The 22681-nt window shown below is 41.4% G+C and overlaps 1 protein-coding gene across 1 annotated transcript in view; it reads left to right on the forward strand.

The window, feature by feature from the left end:
• Positions 1-3904: 3904 nt before the first annotated feature.
• The window catches only part of LOC118358040 (fibrinogen C domain-containing protein 1-like), a 179643-nt gene continuing 160866 nt past the window's right edge, over positions 3905-22681 (forward strand). Inside the window, exon 1 of the mRNA XM_035735416.2 lies at positions 3905-4665. Within this exon, the coding sequence (XP_035591309.1) occupies positions 4594-4665 (72 nt within the window). The 5' untranslated portion in view covers positions 3905-4593. The remainder of the gene's footprint in view (positions 4666-22681) is intronic.

Raw genomic sequence — 22681 nt, forward strand, 5'->3', positions numbered from 1 at the left:
ATCTTTGAAATTGTTGAATGTTGCGTTCTTATTTTTGTTCAGTATATATTAGTTGATTGGCTGTGTCATGCCCTGAACTTAGTATTTTGTGTTTTCTTTATTATTTTGGTCGGGCCACGGTGTGACATGGGTTATTTATGTGGTGTGTTGTGTCTAGGGTTTTTTGTAGGTTATGGGATTGTTGTTTAGTATAGTAGTCTAGAAAAGTCTATGGTTGCCTGGAGTGGTTCTCAATCAGAGGCAGGTGTTTATCATTGTCTCTGATTGGGAACCATATTTAGGCAGCCATATTTAGGCAGCCATATTCTTTGAGTGTTTCGTGGGTGATTGTTCCTGTCTCTGTGTATGAAACAGCCCTATCTGGTGCATACGTTTTTTTTCACGTTACGTTTATTGTTTTGTCTTTTTCGTTATTATCTTTATTAAAGATGTATCGAAATAACCATGCTGCAGTTTGGTCCTCCTCTCCTTCAACAGAAAACCTTAACAGGCTGACTGACTCAATGACTCAGAGTTGTCTTTTGACTTTAAAACTCCATTCAAAAAATTGAAGATCGGGCTAACAAATAAATCATTCTTTCCACCAGAAAGCTATTCACGTCAGCCTCCAGTCCCAACAATAGAAAGTTTCCTTTACAATTTATCTACATTTTCTTATTTCGGGGATGTGTTTCATATACTCCTATTCTTCGTGCAGTTATTTATTGGTGCTTTAACTTAAGATAGTATTTTTCCTCCATTTTAAGGGCCACTTTACAAATTAGACGGCTGCCTCTGACAGTCCTGCTCACTCTGCCAGATGATTACAGGCTTCTACCCTTCGGTGCATGAAGGCTCTTCATATGATTGGTATGGCCAGAGCAGGTCACATCCTCACAGACACACACTTCCTCTGCACAGATTCAACAAGGATATTCATTATGGCACTGCTTGTGAATCCACATTGTAGGCTACTTTTCAACTTATACCTCGGACAGGCTTCATTTGATGGTTAGTTTTTGAATGACATAGAATGAACAGGATGAATTGATTGGTTTCTTGAGAAGGATTTGAGACACTGCATTGTATGGGATTTTGCTCAAATGTGAATTCAACACCTTTTCTTAGACATGGGGACCAACATATTCAAGGTTATAGCACAAACTCCTACATTTACAGTAGACATGTCATGTTTATAGGACCCTCTTCGAAAATTAGATGGTGAAAAAAAAACTTCACGGTTGTTTTTGTATGGTTTATTGTTTTTGTCAGCGTCATCCCAATAAAAAGGAATATGTACGCTCACCACGCTGCACCTTGGTCTTCTTCCAGCAACGGCCGTGACAGATGACAGCTTTGCACAGGGCATTGTCCCCAATCAGCAGATGGCACTGGAGAGTATGGCTGACATTTTACGTGCTCATAAACAAGTGTGCTACTTTGGTTGTTTTTTTGCGTTGTTTGTAACTTATTTTGTACATAATGTTGAGCTACCATCTCTTATGACCGAAAATAACTTCTGGACATCAGATCAGCAATTACTCACCTCGAACTGGAAGAAGTTTTTTTCTTTAACGAGTCTGACACAAAGGATATACTCCTTTCTCAGGAACAGGCCCAAATCCCTGTAATTTGCGTGATGAAAAGAAAAAGTAAAAAGGGGGTGGAGGTCGGGCTGCCTTCTGAGAATTCGTAGGCGAGCGTGTAAACCCCGACTGCCATCCGTTCTATTGGCCAACTTGGAATCATTGGAAAATAAAATCAATGGCCTACGATCAAGATTACACAGAGACGCGTACAAAGCTCTCCCTCACCCTCCACTTGGCAAATCTGACCATAATTCCATCCTCCTGATTTCTAAGAAAGTGGTCAGATGAAGCAGATGCTTTCACTAAGACAGACTGGAATATCTTCCGGGATTCCTCCGATGACATTGAGGAGTACACCACATCAGTCACCGGCTTCCTCAATAAGTGCATCGATGAAGTCGTCCCCACAGTGACCATACGTACATACCCCAAACAGAAACCATGGATTACAGGCAATATCTGCACTGAGCTAAAGGGTAGAGCTGCCACTTTCATGGAGTGGGACTCTAACCTGGAAGCTTATAAGAAATCCTGTTAAGCCCTCCAACGAAACCATCAAGCAGGCAAAGCATCAATACATGGCTAAGATCGAATCGCACTATACCGGCTCCAACGCTCGTCGGATGTGGCAGGATTTGCAGACTATTACAGACTACAACGGGAAGCACATCCACGAGCTGCCCAGTGACATGAGCCTACCAGACGATCTAAATGACTTCTATGCTCGCTTCGAGGCAAGCAACACTGAGGCATGCATGAGAGCATCAGCTGTTCCGGACGACTGTGTGATCACACTCTCCCTAGCCGATGTGAGTAAGAACTTGTGAAAATGCTATTCATTGACTACAGCTCAGGGTTCAAAACCATAGTGCCCTCAAAGCTCCTCACTAAGCTAAAGATCCTGATACTAAACACCTCCCTCTGCAACTGGATCCTGGACTTCCTGACGGGCCGCCCCCAGGAAGTAAGGGCAGGTAACAACACATTTGCCACGCTGATCCTCAACACGGGGGCCCATCAGGGGTGAGTGTTCAGTTCCATCCTGTACTCCCTGTTTACTCATGACTGCATGGCCAGGCACGACTCCAACGCCATCATTAAGTTTGCCGATGACACAAAAGCGGTAGAACTGATCACCGACAAAGATGAAACAGCCTATAGGGAGGTCAGAGACCTGGCCATGTGGTGCTTTGTTTACTGGCCATGTTTGCTTGTGATCAAGACAAAGGATATGATTGTGGACTATAGGAAAAGGAGGACCGAGCACGCCCCCATTCTCATTGATGGGGCTATAGTGGAGCAGATTGAGAGCTTCAAGTTCCTTGGTGTCCATATCACCATCGAACTAACATGGTCTAAACGCACTAAGACAGTCGTGAAGCAGGCACGACAAAACCTATTCCCCCTCAGGAGACTGAAAAAATGTGGCATGGGTCCTCAGATCCTCAAAAGGTTGTACAACTGCACCATTGAGAGCATCCTAACTGGTTGCATCACTGCCTGGTATGTCAACTGCTCGGCCTCTGACTGCAAGGCACTACAGAAGGTAGTGCGTACGGCCCGGTACATCACCGGGGCCAAGCTTCCTGCCATCCATGCCAGGCGGTGTCAGAGGAAGGTCCTTAAAATAGTCAAAGACTCCAGCCTCCCTAGTCATGGGCTGTTCTCTCTGCTACTGCATGGCAAGCGGTACCAAAAGGCTTCTTAACATCTTCTACCCCCAAGCCATAAGACTCCTGAACAGCTAATCAAAGGGCCACCCAGACCCCTCTTTTACGCTGCAGCTACTCTCTGTTTATTATCTATGCAGTCACTTTATTGCTATTGTTCTTTTACTGCTGCTGTAAAATTATTTGTTACTTTTATTTTTTACTTAACACTTATTTTTCTTAAAACTGCATTGTTGGATAAGGGCTTGAAAGTAAGCATTTCACTGTAAGGTGTTGTATTTGGCACATATGACAAATTAAAATTTGATTTGATATAATTTGAATCATTGCCCTGGGGCATTGTGATTTTTATTTATTTTTCAGTCCAGAGGAAAGAGTGCCTCCTACTTGCCCTCCAACACCACTTCCAGCAGCATCTGGTCTCCCATCCAGGACCAACCCTGTTTAGCTTCAGTGGCAAGCCAGCAGATAGAAGGGCAATGGTAGAAGGGCAATGTTGAATGTCTAACTTCCATCACATGAAGAAGAACGCAACAAGCTATCCTCCTGTCGAAATGTTAAGCGATTCAATTAATGACCTGCATCCTCATCTCAGAGGGAGTTGAAACGGGTGCGTAAAGCCCATGCAGGTACAGGCATTCATGTAACATAGTGGCACACACACTGTCTGCGCACGCACTTGCACAGCGAACGGAATCATTGAGGGAGGCACACGGGTTGAGGCTTGGATTTCTCGTCTTGCCAAATGCAATATGCTTCTAATCTGAAAGACTGCGCCTTGAATCCTATCAGAGAGTTGCTTCATGCTTTTTAAATTAAGGTAAAACAGAGGCGGTTGAATATCTTACCCGAGCTCTCTCACATTTTAACAAGGACATAGCCCACGCGTAAAACCTTGACAGGACACTGGGCAACATTTTGAGTCTGAGAACAATTGAAATAGAAGGGGTTTTATTCTAGATTCTGGTTAACGACGGGTGAATTTTTGTTTCTTTAGGAACGGAAAATCTGCAACGCATCAAACGCGCACTGCCAAAGTGCACGTGGATTTTTTTTTTACACTGTAACAAGAAGGAACGTTGTAGCAATTTCACAATTGTGGAAATTCAAAGCAACTATTTGCAAGGGGTCCTACAAGTATGTATGATTTCAACATGTTTGTAGTACTAGATTCCCATGATCTGGACCTCCGTTAGAATTGTAGAGATCTGTGCAGTGAAGTAGCCTAGTTTTGTGTGTGAGAACCTTTTTTCCCTTCTTATTGGAGTATTTCAAACACTCATATACCCTGGTATGTTGATGACACTCTTCCTTTACCAATGATGTCAAATCTCGGATTTTAAGAATTTCAGAGAATGGTCAATGATCGATGGACAATCATGAACAGTGTGTCAGAACTCGAAGATGGACAACAGCATAAATCGCAGGTAGGCATTGCATGCTGCACAGACTCATTAATTGATCTGCTCTGCTCAAAAACAAAAAACCCAGGTGTAAAGCCTGGAGGCACCATCAAAGTATTTCCTCAAATAGACTGTGGCTCCTAATAATGCAAAACTATTGCACGTAATTACACATAAAAACGAATACACATTTATTTCGTGGGGAACTAAATGTGCCTATTTAGGGAACGCCTGTACCTATGTTTATTCATTGTTTTTGACTTTGAAATTATGCTAATATGATGTGAATTATACATATTTAATTATAATAGTATATAATGTACTGGTAAGTCCATAAATTGCTATTGAATCGCTTGAGTTGATGATGATTTCTAATTGACAAATGGCAAGATGTCCGAATGATCCTGTAGAAACAGAAATGAGCTCAATCCTGTCTATCTTTGGGATTTATCCTTAGTTTTTTTTTATTGAAATATTTTTCGTTCATTTGTCGGTCCACTTACTTTACAATTTGTGCATCTATAGGGACATTAGCCTTTCAGCTGTCCAGCTGCAAGTGTGTTTTTTTAAATTAGATTTTTGTATAAATATCCATTGAGGTAAAAAAAGGAAAAAAAAGGCATTACTGTAAAGTGGAGGAAACTGATGTTGAAACAGTTTCTTATCTCACATATTAACTTTATACACTTCTATGCTAGTTAAACATCTCAGTGGAGTATTTGGCATTGTGAAATGGCATACATACTAGGCTAAGTTTGTCGAAAGGTATTAAGTAGCTTGGTGTATTTTTATGTAACTTGGTGTCTGAGATTATATTTATTTTTTTGGCATGATACTCTCTTCTGGCTGTGTATTAGAGAACAGCATTATGGGTTCTTGTTACTAATATACTTCTGTAGGAAACCTGTGTTTTTCTGCTTTTTGTTCAGTTGAAAGCCTCTATTTCTGGCCACAGGTGAACCAGGGTATCAGAACCTCAGCAGCTGCTTATCACAGGTGGACAACCACCATGCATGTTTTTCTCTCATTATCATAATGAGTATGATGTAGACTTCACACACACGAGCACACGCACGCACGCACGCACGCACGCACGCACGCGCACACACAGACAGGGAGAGAGCTGTCTCCATGTAAGCCCAATGAATTTATTTCATTGCTCCCATTTGGACCAGCTATCATTGACATGTTTGTTACAGTTGCATCATCAACACTGTTTAATGACTGCTTTGTTAAGTATTTCACCTGACCAAACCCAAATCTTGATTTTTGTCCTTCACTCATGCAACACAATATAATCTCAATTAAGCCAGAACGAAAGTCTTGCATAATAGGTCTGCTGCCCAATTAAGTTATGGGTCCATTTATGTTAAAGGAGAAGTTTGCCTTTTTTTCAACCAAATCTCTATTTTTGATGTAAGTGGCATGTTATAGAAAGGACCAGACACTTTTTTTCGATTTCACTTTTTATTTTCTACAACCAGCAATTCACTTCCTCATCCTGCAGTACAGGGGCTCTGAAAAAGGAATTGCTCCAAAAAACACACATATTTCCTTTTAGAAACTGAAATGCTCCCAATATAGTGATGCACGTCTTCAGATGTTGTACACATGAAATTGTGCCATTCTGAACTTTAACCGCAACGTTATATATCATTTAGTTCAACGCAAACTGTTTCCCCCTATCCAGCTGTTTCATTCTCCGTGCAGCATCTAAAGACGTGCATCACTATACTGAGAGCTTGCACGTTTCAAAAAGGACATAAGTGTGTTTTTGGAACATTTGTTCATGTCTATTCATGCTGCAGGATGAGTAGGTGAATTGATGGTTGAGGTAAGTTTCTTTTAAAAAAAGCATCTGCACCCTTCCTTAGCATGCCATTTACATTGAACATTGGTTATAAAAAAAGCTAAATTTCCCTTTAAGAGAAGCAATTACAGGCCCAGTGCAGTCAGAAACGTGATTGTTCTGTGTTTTATATATATTTCCACACTAAGAGGTTGGAATAATTGTGAAAATTATGATAATTCCCTTTTAGTGTAAGAGCTGTTTGAAAAGGCTGTCTGTAATTTCAGACTGTTTTGGCCTTCCATGGTGACATCACCATGCAGTAAATAAGAAAGAGTTCCAAACCTCTCTGCCAATAACAGCAAATCTTCAGTTTTGAGTTTGGACTTTAGCACGTTTTGCACATTAGCGCGTAGGGCGCAACGATTGGTGTCACCTCGTTTGTCAGTATGTGTTACAACTGTGCTGGTTGCCCTCTCATTAGTGTTTCACCTGTGTTGGCCCAGGTGCTATTTAAGAGTGTCTGGTCCTGTGCTCTAATTGTCTTGAGAGATATGGAGGGTAAACACATTTAGTTGTTGCTCCTATTTAAAAAGAATTCTAGACAAAGTCACCTTTATCTGATTTAATTTTGTTCCACCTTTTTGGTTTGCTTCCTGTCTTTAAGTTTGATGTGGGTTGTCTTTTGTTTGCCTCTTCTTGCTCAAATTTAGTGGGTGCTCATTGTATGTGTCTTTTTTAGGTTCCAGTTGTTGTTGCTGGTCAACTTTCAGTGGTCACCCCCATGAGTGTCTTTCAGATCACCTCCTAAAACCCCACCTGTTTCGTTTTGGTTGTTGTCAGTTACTCTGTGTTATTTCCCCTCTCTGTTTGAGTGACAATGTATGGTTTTCTTGCTGGGGAACGTAACAAAATGGGTGTGCGTCCAGGACATTGTTCCCCATGAGTATGGTAGTCGCTCATGTCACCTACTCTGAAGCTCTGCTCTGCCCAGATATTTGAATGTTCAAAATAAGCTTTTGTGGTAGTTTTTGCCCATGACATCCACCTTGAGGGGTTATAACATTGGTGGAGTCATTTTGACAGTTGCATAAAGGCACAGGCATATAAAATTAAAGCCATAGAGTTGGAAGCATTTGTGGAAAACCCTACGTGGGAGATGCTAGATAAATGTACAAAGGTGAATCTACTTGTCATTGCAAAGCATTATGACATCAGTGGCATCTGACGATCCAAAAGCAGTAGCCAAAGAGTTGATCGGTACTGTTTTGGTGGAGGAGGAAATCCTCTCAGAGATAGGCTGATGAAAAGGGCGCTACGGGTAGAGTACATCCCGTAAAAGTGCAACTAAGGGAGTTAGAACTAAAGGCAAAGTTGGAGCAAAAACTATTTTGAGCTTGAAAAACAAATTACTGCTTGAGCTGTGCCAACAGATAAAGATAAAGATCGTATCTGCCAGTTTGTCATTACTGGCATGAGAAAGAAACGGTCTCTGTGTCCTAAGTTGAAACAGAAAAATGAGAGGGAGAAAAGGTTGTTTCTTCTTGTTGGAGCACTCCAGTTCATTAAGATTTTGGTTCAGATGTGTATGAACCTTTTAAGTGGCGATGCTGTTAAGCAGCCAATGAAAATACTGTGAGACACTGGGGCAGCCCATTCCTTCATTTTGGAGGGTGTTTTACCTATGTCTGACACTTTTTATTTTTGTTATTTATTTTATTGAATATCCGAAACATACAATATACTTGCACTGAAGCCGCTCAACAACTACACCACACCAGTCATCCAACAGACTCCCATTCAGAGGGACACACAGAAGCATCCAGGGTCAATTCCCTGCTCAAGGGTACGTTGACAGATCTCACACCAGGCCAAAAAACGTGAACCCGAACCCTCCAAGATCCCCCACAGCTCCCCAATAGCTGTCCCTCAACCATTCGAGACCCCTCCCACAGTCCCCCCAAAGAAGAATAATAAAAATACAATTAATTCCATTCCCCACCCCCAAGAACCCCCCAATGCACCAACAACCAAGACAATTAAGAAAAGAGACAGAAGAAAACAGCAAACAACAATGCAAAAAAAAACACACAAAAAACAAAAATCAGAACAACAATGCCTATGTCTGACACTTCAGCAACTGGCTACAGTGTGTTTAATACAAGGCGTGGAGATGGGTTGCATGGAAGTTCCTTTGAATAATGTGGAGCTCTAGTCTGATCTTATTTCTGGTTCCGTTGTCGTTGGAGTGAGGCCTAGCCTACCAGTGAAGGGGGTCTCATTCATTTTGGGAAACGATTTGACTGGAGGGAAGGTCGTGCCAAATCCTGTCGTTTTGTAAGGAACCCAGAGTAGAGGAACCTGATGGGTTATCAGAAAGTACCCTAGAGCAGTGATTCCCCCCATGGGGGTCATGGTAGGATTTTAACAGGTCACGTGACTTGTGCAAATAAATAAATATATATATATAACATTATTTTGAAAGTCAACCACCGCACAGCTTATTGTTGCTGACTTTACATAATGTTACCTGAAGCATGCACTGCACCGCTTGTTGTTGCTGACGTTACATAACTTGACCGCTACACACATGCGTGCATGCGCTGCACTGCTTACATGCTTTCAAACCACTCGCACACTCAAAACAAACTCTGAACCAATTATATTAATTTGGGGACAAGTAGAAAACCATTAAACATATATGGCAATTTAGCTAGCTGGCTTGCAGTTGCTAGCTCATTTGTCCTGGGATATAAACATTGGGTTGGAATTTGACTGAAATGCACAAGGTCCTCAACTCTGACAATTAATCCACAGATTAAAACAATTTTCATTCGTCATCTCTCCTCCTTCCTTCAGGCTTCTTCTTCTTATTTTGACTTAATATGGTGGTTTGTAGCATTACTGCAACCTACCGGAGTGTAGACCTTCATCTTTCATCAATCACCCACATGGCTATATGCTCCTAAAAACCTATCTGGAGATGGCACATGGGTATATGCTTCTAAAAACCAATGAGGAGATGGGAGAGGCTGGACTTGAGCGTCACAAATGGAACCAATTTCTATTTTAGTGCCTGGCCACCCGGATGCTCGCTGAGGTGCGCGAGCAGTGTGGGTGCAATGATTGAATAACAATAAATTGTATGTGTACATTTATTTTGCAACTCTTGCGCATGCGACGTGTCCGATCATTCTCGCCCTACACACACACACACATACACACACACAAACGCTGATCGAATAAAACATTTCAACCTGCAACATTGTTTTAAATGTGACAGATCCAATCAGATAATACAGATCTTCTTCTGACAGCTAGCTTGATGGACAGCTAACAATGCAGATGTATTCTGCAGGCATTACACATGTTGATAGTTAGCTGTCGTTTAACTCATGTAGGCAAGCTGTCAGAGTAAAATCTGCAACAATTTTAAAGAAAAAGTGCAGTTCCCTCTTCATCTACTGCTGCTTCCAATGTCAACAACAAGGCAGACAACCCGGTCCTTGTCAAGAAGAGAAAATACTACCACGACTTCATCAAATATGGTTTTACATAAGACAGGCAGGGTGAGTGTGGAATGCAGTGCGTCCTATGCAATGAGCTGTTAGCTAATGAGTGCATGAAACCCTCCAAAATGAAAAGGCATCTGGACACCAAGGATCCAAGCCACAAAGATAAGACAGCTGACTTTAAAAAAAGTAAACATCTGAAGGCCTCACAAGATTCATTGAAGAATGTATGCACGGTACAAGAAAAGGCACTTTGTGCATCATACCTTGTCGCCCAGTGCATTGCTAAATGCAGAAAATCCCACACCAGCGTAGAGGATCTCATACTCCCTGCTGCAATTGATATGTGCACTGAAATCTTGGGAGAGTCACCTGCCAACAAACTTGACACCATGAGGATAAGAATCCAGGACATGTCTGAGCACCAGACATCAGAGCGCATCAGTACAAATGGCCATTACACACTGCAGCTTGATGAATCCACAGATGTGGCTAGCCATGCAATTTTAATGGTCTATGTCAGACACATCTGGGATAATAACATCATTTTTTATTTGTATTTATTTAACTAGGCAGGTCATTTAAGAACAAATTCTTATTTACAATGATGGCCTCGGAACAGCAGGTTAACTGCCTTGTTCAAGGGCGGAATGACAGATTTTTGCCTTGTCAGCTCAGGGATTCAATCCAGTAACCTTTCAGTTACTGGTCTGACGCTCTAACCACTAGGCAACCTGCCACCCTAAAACATCAACATGTTAGTGTTGGAGCAGTTAGTGCTGATTTGCCCACCGCCACAGAGACTGTCTTTAAAACAATGGATATGTACCTGGGATCCATGGGACTGGCGTCGGATGGGTACATCGGTGTGACCACTGATGAGGCAGCTGCCATGACGGGAAAGCCCTCCGGAGTAGTAAAGCGGATCCTGGAGCGGGCACCGAGTGAGACTTGGAATCACTACTTCCTACACAGGGAGGCATTGGCAGCGAAGGACATGGTGCCTGAGCTCCACACCATTCTCCAGGATGTGATCAAGTGTGTTAACTATATCAAAAAGAGTTCCACGAAAAGCAGGTGTTTCCAGGCCTTCTGCAGGGATATGGGTAGCGAGCACCAGCAGGTGCTTTATCATGCAGGGGTAAAGTGTTGGATCACTTTTATGAACTTCGAGCGTAGATTGCTGCGTTTCATTCGGAAATCAAGTCACCTCTGGCCGAACATTTGGATTGTGAGGAATAGCTTGCACAGGTTGCTTACCTGGCAGATATTTTTTTATCATCTCAATTCGCTCAATCTGTCAATGCAAGTGAGGGGACACAATTGATTAGAACAAAGGGACAAAGTGGATGCCTTCAAGATGAAACTTACTGTTCGGGCAAATCATGTTTCTAACAGGATAATTGACAGTATTTCCTTCAAGATTCTGAACCTGATCAACAAAGTGCACAGCAACACACTGAAAAAAAAACATTAACCAGTTGAAGCTAGGGGGGCGCTATTTCATTATTGAATAAAAAAAACGTGCCCGTTTTAAGCGCAATATTTTGTCACAAAAAGATGCTCGACTATGCATATAATTGCCAGCTTTGGAAAGAAAACACTCTGACGTTTTCAAAACTGCAAAGATATTATCTGTGGGTACCCCAGAACTGATCTTACAGGCGAAACCAAGATGCAACCTCAAACAGGAAATGAGCAGGATTTTTGAGGCTCTGTTTTCCATTGTCTCCTTATATGGCTGTGAAAGCGCCACGAATTAGCCTGCCCTTTCTATCGTTTTTCCAAGTTGTCTGCAGCATTGTGACATATTTGTAGGCATATCATTGGAAGATTGGCCATAAGAGACTACATTTACCAGGGGTCCGCCCAGTGTCCTTTGTTGAAATTGTTGCGTAATCTCCAAGCTGTTCGCATTCATCCATGTGATTGAGACAGAGAGGAGACTTCCAGGAATGATATATCATGAAGAGATATGTGAAAAACACCTTGAGGATTGATTCTAAACAACGTTTACCATGTTTCAGTCGATATTATGGAGTTAATGTGGAAGAAAGTTTGGCGTTTGGATGAATGAATTTTCGTTTTTCCTTTGGTAGCCAAACATGACGCAGAAAACGGACCGATTTCTCCTGCACAACTAATCTTTCAGGAAAACTTAACATTTGCTATCTAACTGAGAGTCTCCTCATTGAAAACATCCGAAGTTCTTCAAAGGTAAATTATTTATTGAATGTTTTTGCTGGTTTTTGTGAAAATGTTGCCTGCTAATGCTAACGCTAAATGATAATGCTAAATGCTAACGCTAAATGCTAACGCTAAATGCTATATGATAAATGCTAGTTTGCTATGGTTGAGAAGCATATTTTGAAAATCTGAGATGAGTGTTGTTAACAAAAGGCTAAGCTTGAGAGCAAATAGATTAATTTAATTTAATTTGCGATTTTCATGAATAGTTAACGTTGCGTTATGGTAATGAGCTTGAGGCTGTATTCACGATCCCGGATCCGGGATGGCTCGACGCAAGAAGTTAAACAGCGTCTTGTCAAGCTGCAGGGAAAGTTGTGACTTCTTCCCGGAGAAGTACAGAAGACAAGACGACTGGATACGGGATCCCTTTCGAATGGAGATGGGAAGCGTCATTTTGCCAAGCAACTGTAATTTGATCGCAGCCTGAGCATGCGCTTCCCGGAAATGACACTGCCGCAGTTCTGGTGCAGCGTAGTATGAGAGTATCCGGTTGGAAGGCCAAGATGGCGTCTTGAACAAACTCCACACCAAACCATAAAGATTGTGAAAAAACATGTTTACAGTCATTGCTATTGCTATTTTTATTTGTTCAAGATATAAGAGCTTTCCTGTGACATGAATAATAATTGGATAATTGATTTTGGCATGTCCATGCGAAGTCATGACAAAAAAAAAGAGGGGAAGAAGCTAGCTGTTCTATTGCTAATCAACAAGAGAGGGACGTGCCTGTAGACAACTGCCATAACTACACTTGGCCTAAGGATAATCTCATGCTTTCGAATGGTGTTGAAGATGACGAGTTCCCCTCTTTACCAGTTACTCCGTGCAAACCTACACCCTCCAAAAAACCCAACATGGACTGACATTGTGGCTACCCTCTCCTTACTCATCAACTCCAGGTCTGATGCCATTAAGAAAATGGTAGACGCGAACACCATGGTAATCGAAGGCTTGAAAAAGACTCGAGTTTGCATGTGGTGAAATCACAGATGTGAAAATGAGAGTAGCTAAAGTTGAAAAAAGTGTGGAAAAGGTGGAACAGAATAAAAATTATTTCCATAGACATCTCACTGATCTAGAGAAATGCACAAGAAGATTGAATCTGAGACTACGATGTGCCAGAGGTGGAGAATGAGGATGTGTGACGAGAGGCTATCCGCATCTGCCAATAAGTTATGCCTGCAGAGAAGAACAAAGTTGGTGAAACCATCGACGTTGTGCATCGCCTCAGCAAGAAGCAACAGCAAAATGATTCAAGACCCAGGGGTATCATCATCCTCTTCACTGCCAGATTCTACAGGGATGCTGTCTGGAAAGCTGCTAGGAAGAACACGTTCCTTCAGACCCATGGTTTCAGCCATGGTATTCTCAATTTCCTTGTACTGATTAACATTACCTAACAAGCCTCAGGTGACTATTTTTCAGAATACTCAGGTACCTCAATAATTTATTAGCTTGTTATTGAATGACTACACCAGAAGAAGGCCTACATTGTTGAAACACAGTCTGGCTTTTCACTTTAAGTTGACTTAAATGGTGCAGATCTCTTCCATATCGCTTACATTCACTGCTCCATATTATCTTTGTTGTTTTGCATTTGTCTATAGTTCCTCTTAATGCTAGGGGGTTACGAAACAATGTGAAGTGCAAGGCCTTATTTTTATTTGCTAAACAATTTCAAACAGATTTTTCATGAGTCTCACACAATTTCTGCTGATGCCAATTTAACCTTGGTAGAGCATCCTACTGGAAGCTAAATAGCTCGTTATTAAATAATAATATAGTTAAGTTTAAGATTAAAGATCTGCTCTCACACTTTTGGGAAAGGGCTTGTGAAGAAAAATCTTATTGCAAGAACTGGGAGCTCTTTAAATTTGACGTGTCCAAATACCTTAGAAAATAGGGTAGTAATCTTGCTAAAACCAGAAGAGCTGAGGAGGAATTTCTCAGAGGTCCCCAGCTGGCCTCTCTGGGGAGGAGAAGATGGAACTGATTGAGTTACAAAATAATCTGGATAATATACTGTTACTATATTAAAAACAGAAGGACCCTTTATTAGATCTAGGAAAACATTGTACTCTACAAATAACACTATCCATAATTTAAACATTGATGGTTTTATTACAGATGACCAAACATGAATCGCTAAATACTGTAGCAATTTTTACAGGAAATTATATAGATCTACATATCCGTAGGAATCCACAGATGTGTGGATTGTTCACTCTATCAGTGATACAGAATCTAAACAGTGTGATGAACCCATTAAAGTTGAAGAGATTATAGAGTCAAACATCTAAATAACAATAAATCCAAGTGTTGATGGAATTACGTCAGAATTTTATAAATAAATGTGTATTCTTAATAATGACTATAAGATACCTACTACATGCAAAAATAATTAAAGAAGTCCTGGATGCAATCATTGTTGAAACACAGTCTGGCTTTATGAGGAACAGACATATTTCTAACAATATCAGAGTAGTACTAGACATACTTGACTACTCAGACCTAATAGCTTCATATTATTTTTTTGATTTTTATAAAGCATTTGACACAGTAGAGCATCAGTTCCTCTTCCACTCCCTTGAAAAATTAGTTTTTTTCTGTAAGGCTATTAAGACTCTCTATACAAATGGTAACAGCTCTATCAAACTGAAACATGGCACCTCACCTAGATTTGAGTGAAAGAGAGGAAATAGACAAGGTCATCCTATCTCTCCGTATCTGTTTTTATTAATCACCCAACTTCTTACAATAATAGTCCTGTACAAGGTATTTCCATAGCTGGTAAAGAAATTATTATAAGCCAGCTGGCTAACAATACTACACTTTTTCTGAAAGACGCTAACCAAATTCCCATATCGATCAATATAATACAATCCTTTTCCAAAGAATCTGGTCTATATCTTAACATTAATAAATGGGAAATCATGGCTGTCAAAGATTGTGTGACACCTTCATGTTATGGTATTCCAGTGAAAGAAAATCTTACATATTTAGGCATAACCATTACTAAGGATCAGAAGTCGAGGCTTACTACATTTTAACCCTCTTATTAAACACATCTAAATCAATGGCTACAGAGTGACTTACCTTTAAAAGGAAGATTCCTAATAATTAAGGCTGAAGGTATCTCTAGGCTAACATATAGCACACCATCTTTATATCGTGATGGTAAAATAAGGAAGGAGATAGACCAGATGCTTTTCAACTTTCTGTGGAGAAACTATACCCATTACATTTTGATTTTGATTTTGATTTTGACACTTTGATTCCAAGATGGCATAGCAGTTCAGACGTCTTTTGTCCTTACAACTTTTTTCACATACCTTTTTAAATATATTTTTTAATTTTCCATAAACTCATCTTCAAAACACTCTCCTGCAACCCGCATCACCAATTATATTTATTTTAAAAAGTATTATTTACCTCAAATCTGTAATCCTCCAAGAAGCTAGCCAGAAACTAGCCAGGAGCTAGCCAGAAGCTAATCCAGAAGCTAATCCAGAAGCTAATCAGAAGCTAATCAGAAGCTAGTTAGCTTCTTTACTGGCTAATCGTTAGTATTCAGCTAACCACGGTTTGTGGTCATCAGCTATCCTTTAGCTCGAAAATCTATCGCCAGTTTTGTACGGCGCAGCGCGGCTCGGAACATACCGGACCAATTTTTCTCTCCATGTCCCTGGATTTCAACCGCTAACTCTGGACATTCATACCTGGATCTCACAGCTAGCTAGCTGCTATCCGTGTGACTATCGGCTTTCGTCGATTCCGGAGCAAACATAAATTATTCCGGAGCTAGCCAGCTGAAGAGTTCCATCAATCACTCCTGGGCTACAATCACCTATCCGGACCCGTTTTACTGCCTACGCGGAGCCCCACCGGGCCTTCACAACTGGACTGCCGACGTTATCTACCCGGCTCCTCCGTTGCGACGTTACCTGAACGCCCATCTGCGGCCCGCTAACCGTTAGCTGTCTTATCGGCTGCTATCTGAATAGACAATCGGACAATTTATTTATTTTTATTAATATTATTATTTATTTATTTTCTTCTTGGGCCTCTATAACTATATCTATTGTTTTTTTTTGTTGTTTTGTGATTTGGATTAATCCCCTCTACCACATGGAACCCCATTAATCTCCTGACGGAACGCAAGAGGTGGCTAATAACAGACCTCCATCCTATGCTAGCTTGCTACCGATGGCCTGGCTAGCTGTCTAATTCGCCATGACCCCCAACCAACCTCTCTAGTCACTGGACCCTTTTGATCACTACTAAGCATGCCTCTCCTTAATGTCAATATGCCTTGTCCATTGCTGTTCTGGTTAGTGTTTTTTGGCTTATTTCACTGTAGAGCCTCTAGTCCTGCTCACTATACCTTATCCAACCTATTAGTTCCACCACCCACACATGCAATGACATCTCCTGGTTTCAATGATATTTCTAGAGACAATATCTCTCTCTTCATCACTCAATACCTAGGTTTACCTCCACTGTATTCACATCCTACCATACCTTTGTCTGTACATTATACCTTGATGCTATTTTATCGCCCCCAGAAACCTCCTTTTACTCCCTGTTCCAGACGTTCTAGACAACCAATTCTTATTGCGTTTAGCCGTACCCTTGTTCTACTCCTCCTCTGTTCCTCTGGCGATGTAGAGGTGAATCCAGGCCCTGCAGTGCCTAGCTCCGCTCCTATTCCCCAGGCACTCTCTTTTGACGACTTCTGTAACCGTAATAGCCTTGGTTTCATGCATGTTAACATTAGAAGCCTCCTCCCTAAGTTTGTTCTATTCACTGCTTTAGCACACTCTGCCAACCCGGATGTTCTGAATCCTGGCTTAGGAAGACCACTAAAAATGCAGAAATTTAAATCCCAAACTACAACATTTTCAGACAAGATAGAACTGCCAAAGGGGGCGGTGTTGCAATCTACTGCAAAGATAGCCTGCAGAGTTCTGTCCTACTATCCAGGTCTGTACCCAAACAATTTGAACTTCTACTTTTAAAAATCCACCTCTCTAAAAACAAGTCTCTCACCGTTGCCGCCTGCTATAGACCACCCTCTGCCCCCAGCTGTGCTCTGGACACCATATGTGAACTGATTGCCCCCCATCTATCTTCAGAGCTCGTGCTGCTTGGCGACCTAAACTGGAACATGCTTAACACCCCAGCCATCTTACAATCTAAACTTGATGCCCTCAATCTCACACAAATGATCAATGAACCTACCAGGTACCTCCCCAAAGCCTTAAACACAGGCACCCTCATAGATATCATCCTAACAAACTTGCCCTCTAAATAGACCTCTGCTGTCTTCAACCAAGATCTCAGCGATCACTGCCTCATTGCCTGCATCCGTAATGGGTCAGCGGTCAAACGACCTCCACTCATCACTGTCAAACGCTCCCTGAATCACTTCAGCGAGCAGGCCTTTCTAATCGACCTGGCCGGGGTATCCTGGAAGGATATTGATCTCATCCCGTCAGTAGAGGATGCCTGGATATTTTTTTTAAATGCCTTCCTAACCATCTTAAATAAACATGCCCCATTCAAGAAATTTAGAACCAGGAACAGATATATGGTTCTCCCCAGACCTGACTGCCCTTAACCAACACAAAAACATCCTATGGCGTTCTGCATTAGCATCGAACAGCCCCTGTGATACGCAGCTGTTCAGGGAAGCTAGAAACAATTATACACAGGCAGTTAGAAAAGCCAAGGCTAGCTTTTTCAAGCAGAAATTTGCTTCCTGCAACACTAACTCAAAAAAGTTCCGGGACACTGTAAAGTCCATGGAGAATAAGAACACCTCCTCCCAGCTGCCCACTGCACTGAAGATAGGAAACACTGTTACCACTGATAAATCCACCATAATTGAGAATTTCAATAAGCATTTTTCTACGGCTGGCCATGCTTTCCACCTGGCTACTCCTACCCCGGTCAACAGCACTGCACCCCCCACAGCAACTCGCCCAAGCCTTCCCCATTTCTCCTTCTCCCAAATCCGTTCAGCTGATGTTCTGAAAGAGCTGCAAAATCTGGACCCCTACAAATCAGCCGGGCTAGACAATCTGGACCCTTTCTTTCTAAAGATTATCTGCCGAAATTGTTGCCACCCCTATGACTAGCCTGTTCAACCTCTCTTTCGTGTCATCTGAGATTCCCAAAGATTGGAAAGCAGCTGCGGTCATCCCCCTCTTCAAAGGGGGGGACACTCTTGACCCAAACTGCTACAGACCTATATCTATCCTACCCTGCCTTTCTAAGGTCTTTGAAAGCCAAGTCAACAAACAGATTACCGACCATTTCGAATCTCACCATACCTTCTCTGCTATGCAATCTGGTTTCAGAGCTGGTCATGGGTGCACCTCAGCCACGCTCAAGGTCCTAAACAAACATTACTGTGCAGCCGTATTCATTGATCTGGCCAAGGCTTTTGACTCTGTCAATCACCACATCCTCATCGGCAGACTCGACAGCCTTGGTTTCTCAAATGATTGCCTCGCCTGGTTCACCAACTACTTCTCTGATAGAGTTCAGTGTGTCAAATCGGAGGGTCTGCTGTCCGGACCTCTGGCATTCTCTATGGGGGTGTCACAGGGTTCAATTCTTGGACCGACTCTCTTCTCTGTATACATCAATGAGGTCGCTCTTGCTGCTGGTGAGTCTCTGATCCACCTCTACCCAGAAGACACCATTCTGTATACTTCTGGCCCTTCTTTGGACACTGTGTTAACAACCCTTCAGGCAAGCTTCAATGCCATACAACTCTCCTTCCGTGGCCTCCAATTGCTCTTAAATACAAGTAAAACTAAATGCATGCTCTTCAACCGATCGCTACCTGCACCTGCCCGCCTGTCCAACATCACTACTCTGGACGGCTCTGACTTAGAATACGTGGACAACTACAAATACTTAGGTGTCTGGTTAGACTGTAAACTCTCCTTTCAGACCCATATCAAACATCTCCAATCCAAAGTTAAATCTAGAATTGGCTTCCTATTTTGCAACAAAGTATCCTTCACTCATGCTGCCAAACATACCCTTGTAAAACTGACCATCCTACCAATCCTCGACTTTGGCGATGTCATTTACAAAATAGCCTCCAATACCCTACTCAACAAATTGGATGCAGTCTATCACAGTGCTATCCGTTTTGTCACCAAAGCCCCATATACTACCCACCATTGCGACATGTACGCTCTCGTTGGCTGGCCCTCGCTTCATACTCGTCGCCAAACCCACTGGCTCCATGTCATCTACAAGACCCTGCTAGGTAAAGTCCCCCCTTATCTCAGCTCGCTGGTCACCATAGCATCTCCCACCTGGAGCACACGCTCCAGCAGGTATATCTCTCTAGTCACCCCCAAAACCAATTCTTTCTTTGGCCGCCTCTCCTTCCAGTTCTCTGCTGCCAATGACTGGAACGAACTACAAAAATCTCTGAAACTGGAAACACTTATCTCCCTCACTAGCTTTAACTTCTTGCGTCGAGCAATACCGTATCTGGGAGCGTAATCATAGCCTCAAGCTCATTACCATAACGCAACGTTAACTATTCATGAAAATCGCAAATGAAATGAAAGAAATATATTCACTCACAAGCTTAGCCTTTTGTTAACAACACTGTCATCTCAGATTTTCTAAATATGCTTTTCAACCATAGCTACACAAGCATTTGTGTAAGAATATTGATAGCTAGCATAGCATTAAGCCTAGCATTCAGCAGGCAACATTTTCCCAAAAACAAGAAAAGCATTCAAATAAAATAATTTACCTTTGAAGAACTTCAGATGTTTTCAATGAGGAGACTCTCAGTTAGATAGCAAATGTTCATTTTTTTTTCCAAAAGATTATTTGTGTAGGAGAAATCGCTCCGTTTTGTTCATCACGTTTGGCCAAGAAAAAACCCAGAAAATTACATCATTACAACGCCAATTTTTTTCCAAATTAACTCCATAATATCGACAGAAACATGGCAAACGTTGTTTAGAATCAATCCTCGAGGTGTTTTTCACATATCTATTCGATGATAAATCATTCATGGCAGTTGGGTTTCTCCTCGGAAGCAAATGGAAAAATACACGCAGCTGGAGATTACGCAATAATTGCGACGGAGGACACCAAGCGAGCACCTGGTAGATGTAGTGTAAAATGGTCAATCTTCCAATGATATGCCTACAAATACGTCACAATGCTGCAGACACCTTGGGGAAACGACAGAAAGTGTAAGCTCATTCCTGGCGCATTCACAGCCATATAAGGAGACATTGGAACACAGAGCCTTCAAAATCTGGGGCACTTCCTGTTTGAAATTTCATCTTGGTTTCGCCTGTAGCATCAGTTCTGTGGCACTCACAGATAATATCTTTGCAGTTTTGGAAACGTCAGAGTGTTTTCTTTCCAAAGCTGTCAATTATAAGCATAGTCGAGCATCTTTTCGTGGCAAAATATCTTGTTTAAAACGGGGACGTTTTTTTATCCAAAAATTAAAAGAGCGCCCCCTATATCGAAGAAGTGAAGCACCAACTGTCAGAGCAACTCACAGATTACTGCACCTGTACATAGCCCACCTATAATTTAGCCCAAACAACTACCTCTTTCCCTACTGTATTTCATTTATTTATTTATTTTGCTCCTTTGCACCCCATTATTTGTATTTCTACTACGCACATTCCATTGCAAATCTACCATTCCAGTGTTTTACTTGCTATATTGTATTTACTTTGCCACCATGGCCTTTTTTTTGCCTTTACCTCCCTTATCTCACCTCATTTGCTCTCATCGTATATAGACTTGTTTATACTGTATTATTGACTGTATGTTTGTTTTACTCCATGTGTAACTAACTCTGTGTCGTTGTATGTGTCGAACTGCTTTGATTTATCTTGGCCAGGTCGCAATTGTAAATGAGAACTTGTTCTCAACTTGCCTACCTGGTTAAATAAAGGTGAAATAAAAATAAATAAATAAAAAACATTAGGAAAACTGTTGTAATGAACACTTATGAGTATGGTGGGCTGAATTTTCTGGACTTACTACCTTATATAATACTTTTAAGATCAATTGGATAAAACAATTCCTAAGAAGACCCACTTCTATGTGGAATTTTACCTTTGGTGGCCTTAACTTCATGTTGGTTTGCAATTATAATATTGACAAAGTTCCAATGAAACTCTATTTTTCATCGGCAGGTTTTCTTGTCATGGTCATTAATTTATAAGCATAATTTTCTCCACGCAAATATTATATATGGAATAATCGGGATATATTGTAAAACAAATACCCCTTTGTTTTTAGAATGTTGTTTCTGAAAATAATATCCTATTGGTGAGCCAACCTGTAAATGCAGTTCCTTAGTTATAAGGAATTCTTAGCACTTTACAAGATCCCTGAAACACCTAAATATTTTGCAATTGTTTTAGATGCCATTCCCTCAGGTGTTGTTTTATTATTCAGAAATGTCTCAATACCAGAACCTTGGAACCTACCTTCCATTAACCCTGTTGACTCATCAGTAGGAAAGATTTGTTTCTCTTTTGGTCCATTGAACAACAGAGCGATACAAACCTTGTTTCAGCAGGATGTTGTATCTATTTATGTCATTCCTTATTGGAATGGTTTTATTGATAATATCTGTTGGGAAAAAGTATGGATGTTGCCACACACATACCGTCTTGTGAACAAAATAAAGGATGTTTCTAAAGTATTCATAAATATTATCCTGCCAAGCACTATATGAAGAAGTTTAAGAAAAGCATCAACTCTAATTGTACCGTTTGTAATGACCATCTAGAAACGGTGTTGCATCTTTTTGGCATTGTATTCATGTAAGGAAACTGTGGCAAGACATAATTGAACACATTTATGAACATTTTACACTATTGTGGAGAAATATAATGCTTGGATTCTTCACCTATGATAGAAAAAAGCTGAAGAATTTTTATGTAATTCATTTCATTAATCTTTTGGCCAAATTTCAGGATATGAATACTGACTATGTCCACGTCACCATCAGACCATTTTACTGGTAAACTAGACAGTATTGTGAAAGTTGTATTTTTTTGGTTGTAATCCAGAGGTAGACAAATGATCTAGATCCTTTGAGGCTATGAAGGGATCCTTAGGGGATCCATAAATTGAGGCTATGGAGGGACCTTGGCGTGATCCTGGACAACACCCTGTCGTTCTCAACTAACATCAAGGCGGTGGCCCGTTCCTGTAGGTTCATGCTCTACAACATCTGCAGAGTACGACCCTGCCTCACACAGGAAGCGGCGCAGGTCCTAATCCAGGCACTTGTCATCTCCCGTCTGGAGTACTGCAACTCGCTGTTGGCTGGGCTCCCTGCCTGTGCCATTAAACCCCTACAACTCATCCAGAACGCCGCAGCCCATCTGGTGTTCAACCTTCCCAAGTTCTCTCACGTCACCCCGCTCCTCCGCTCTCTCCACTGGCTTCCAGTTGAAGCTCGCAT

Source organism: Oncorhynchus keta, chromosome 25 (assembly GCF_023373465.1).
Source record: "Oncorhynchus keta strain PuntledgeMale-10-30-2019 chromosome 25, Oket_V2, whole genome shotgun sequence".
Taxonomy (NCBI): domain Eukaryota; kingdom Metazoa; phylum Chordata; class Actinopteri; order Salmoniformes; family Salmonidae; genus Oncorhynchus; species Oncorhynchus keta.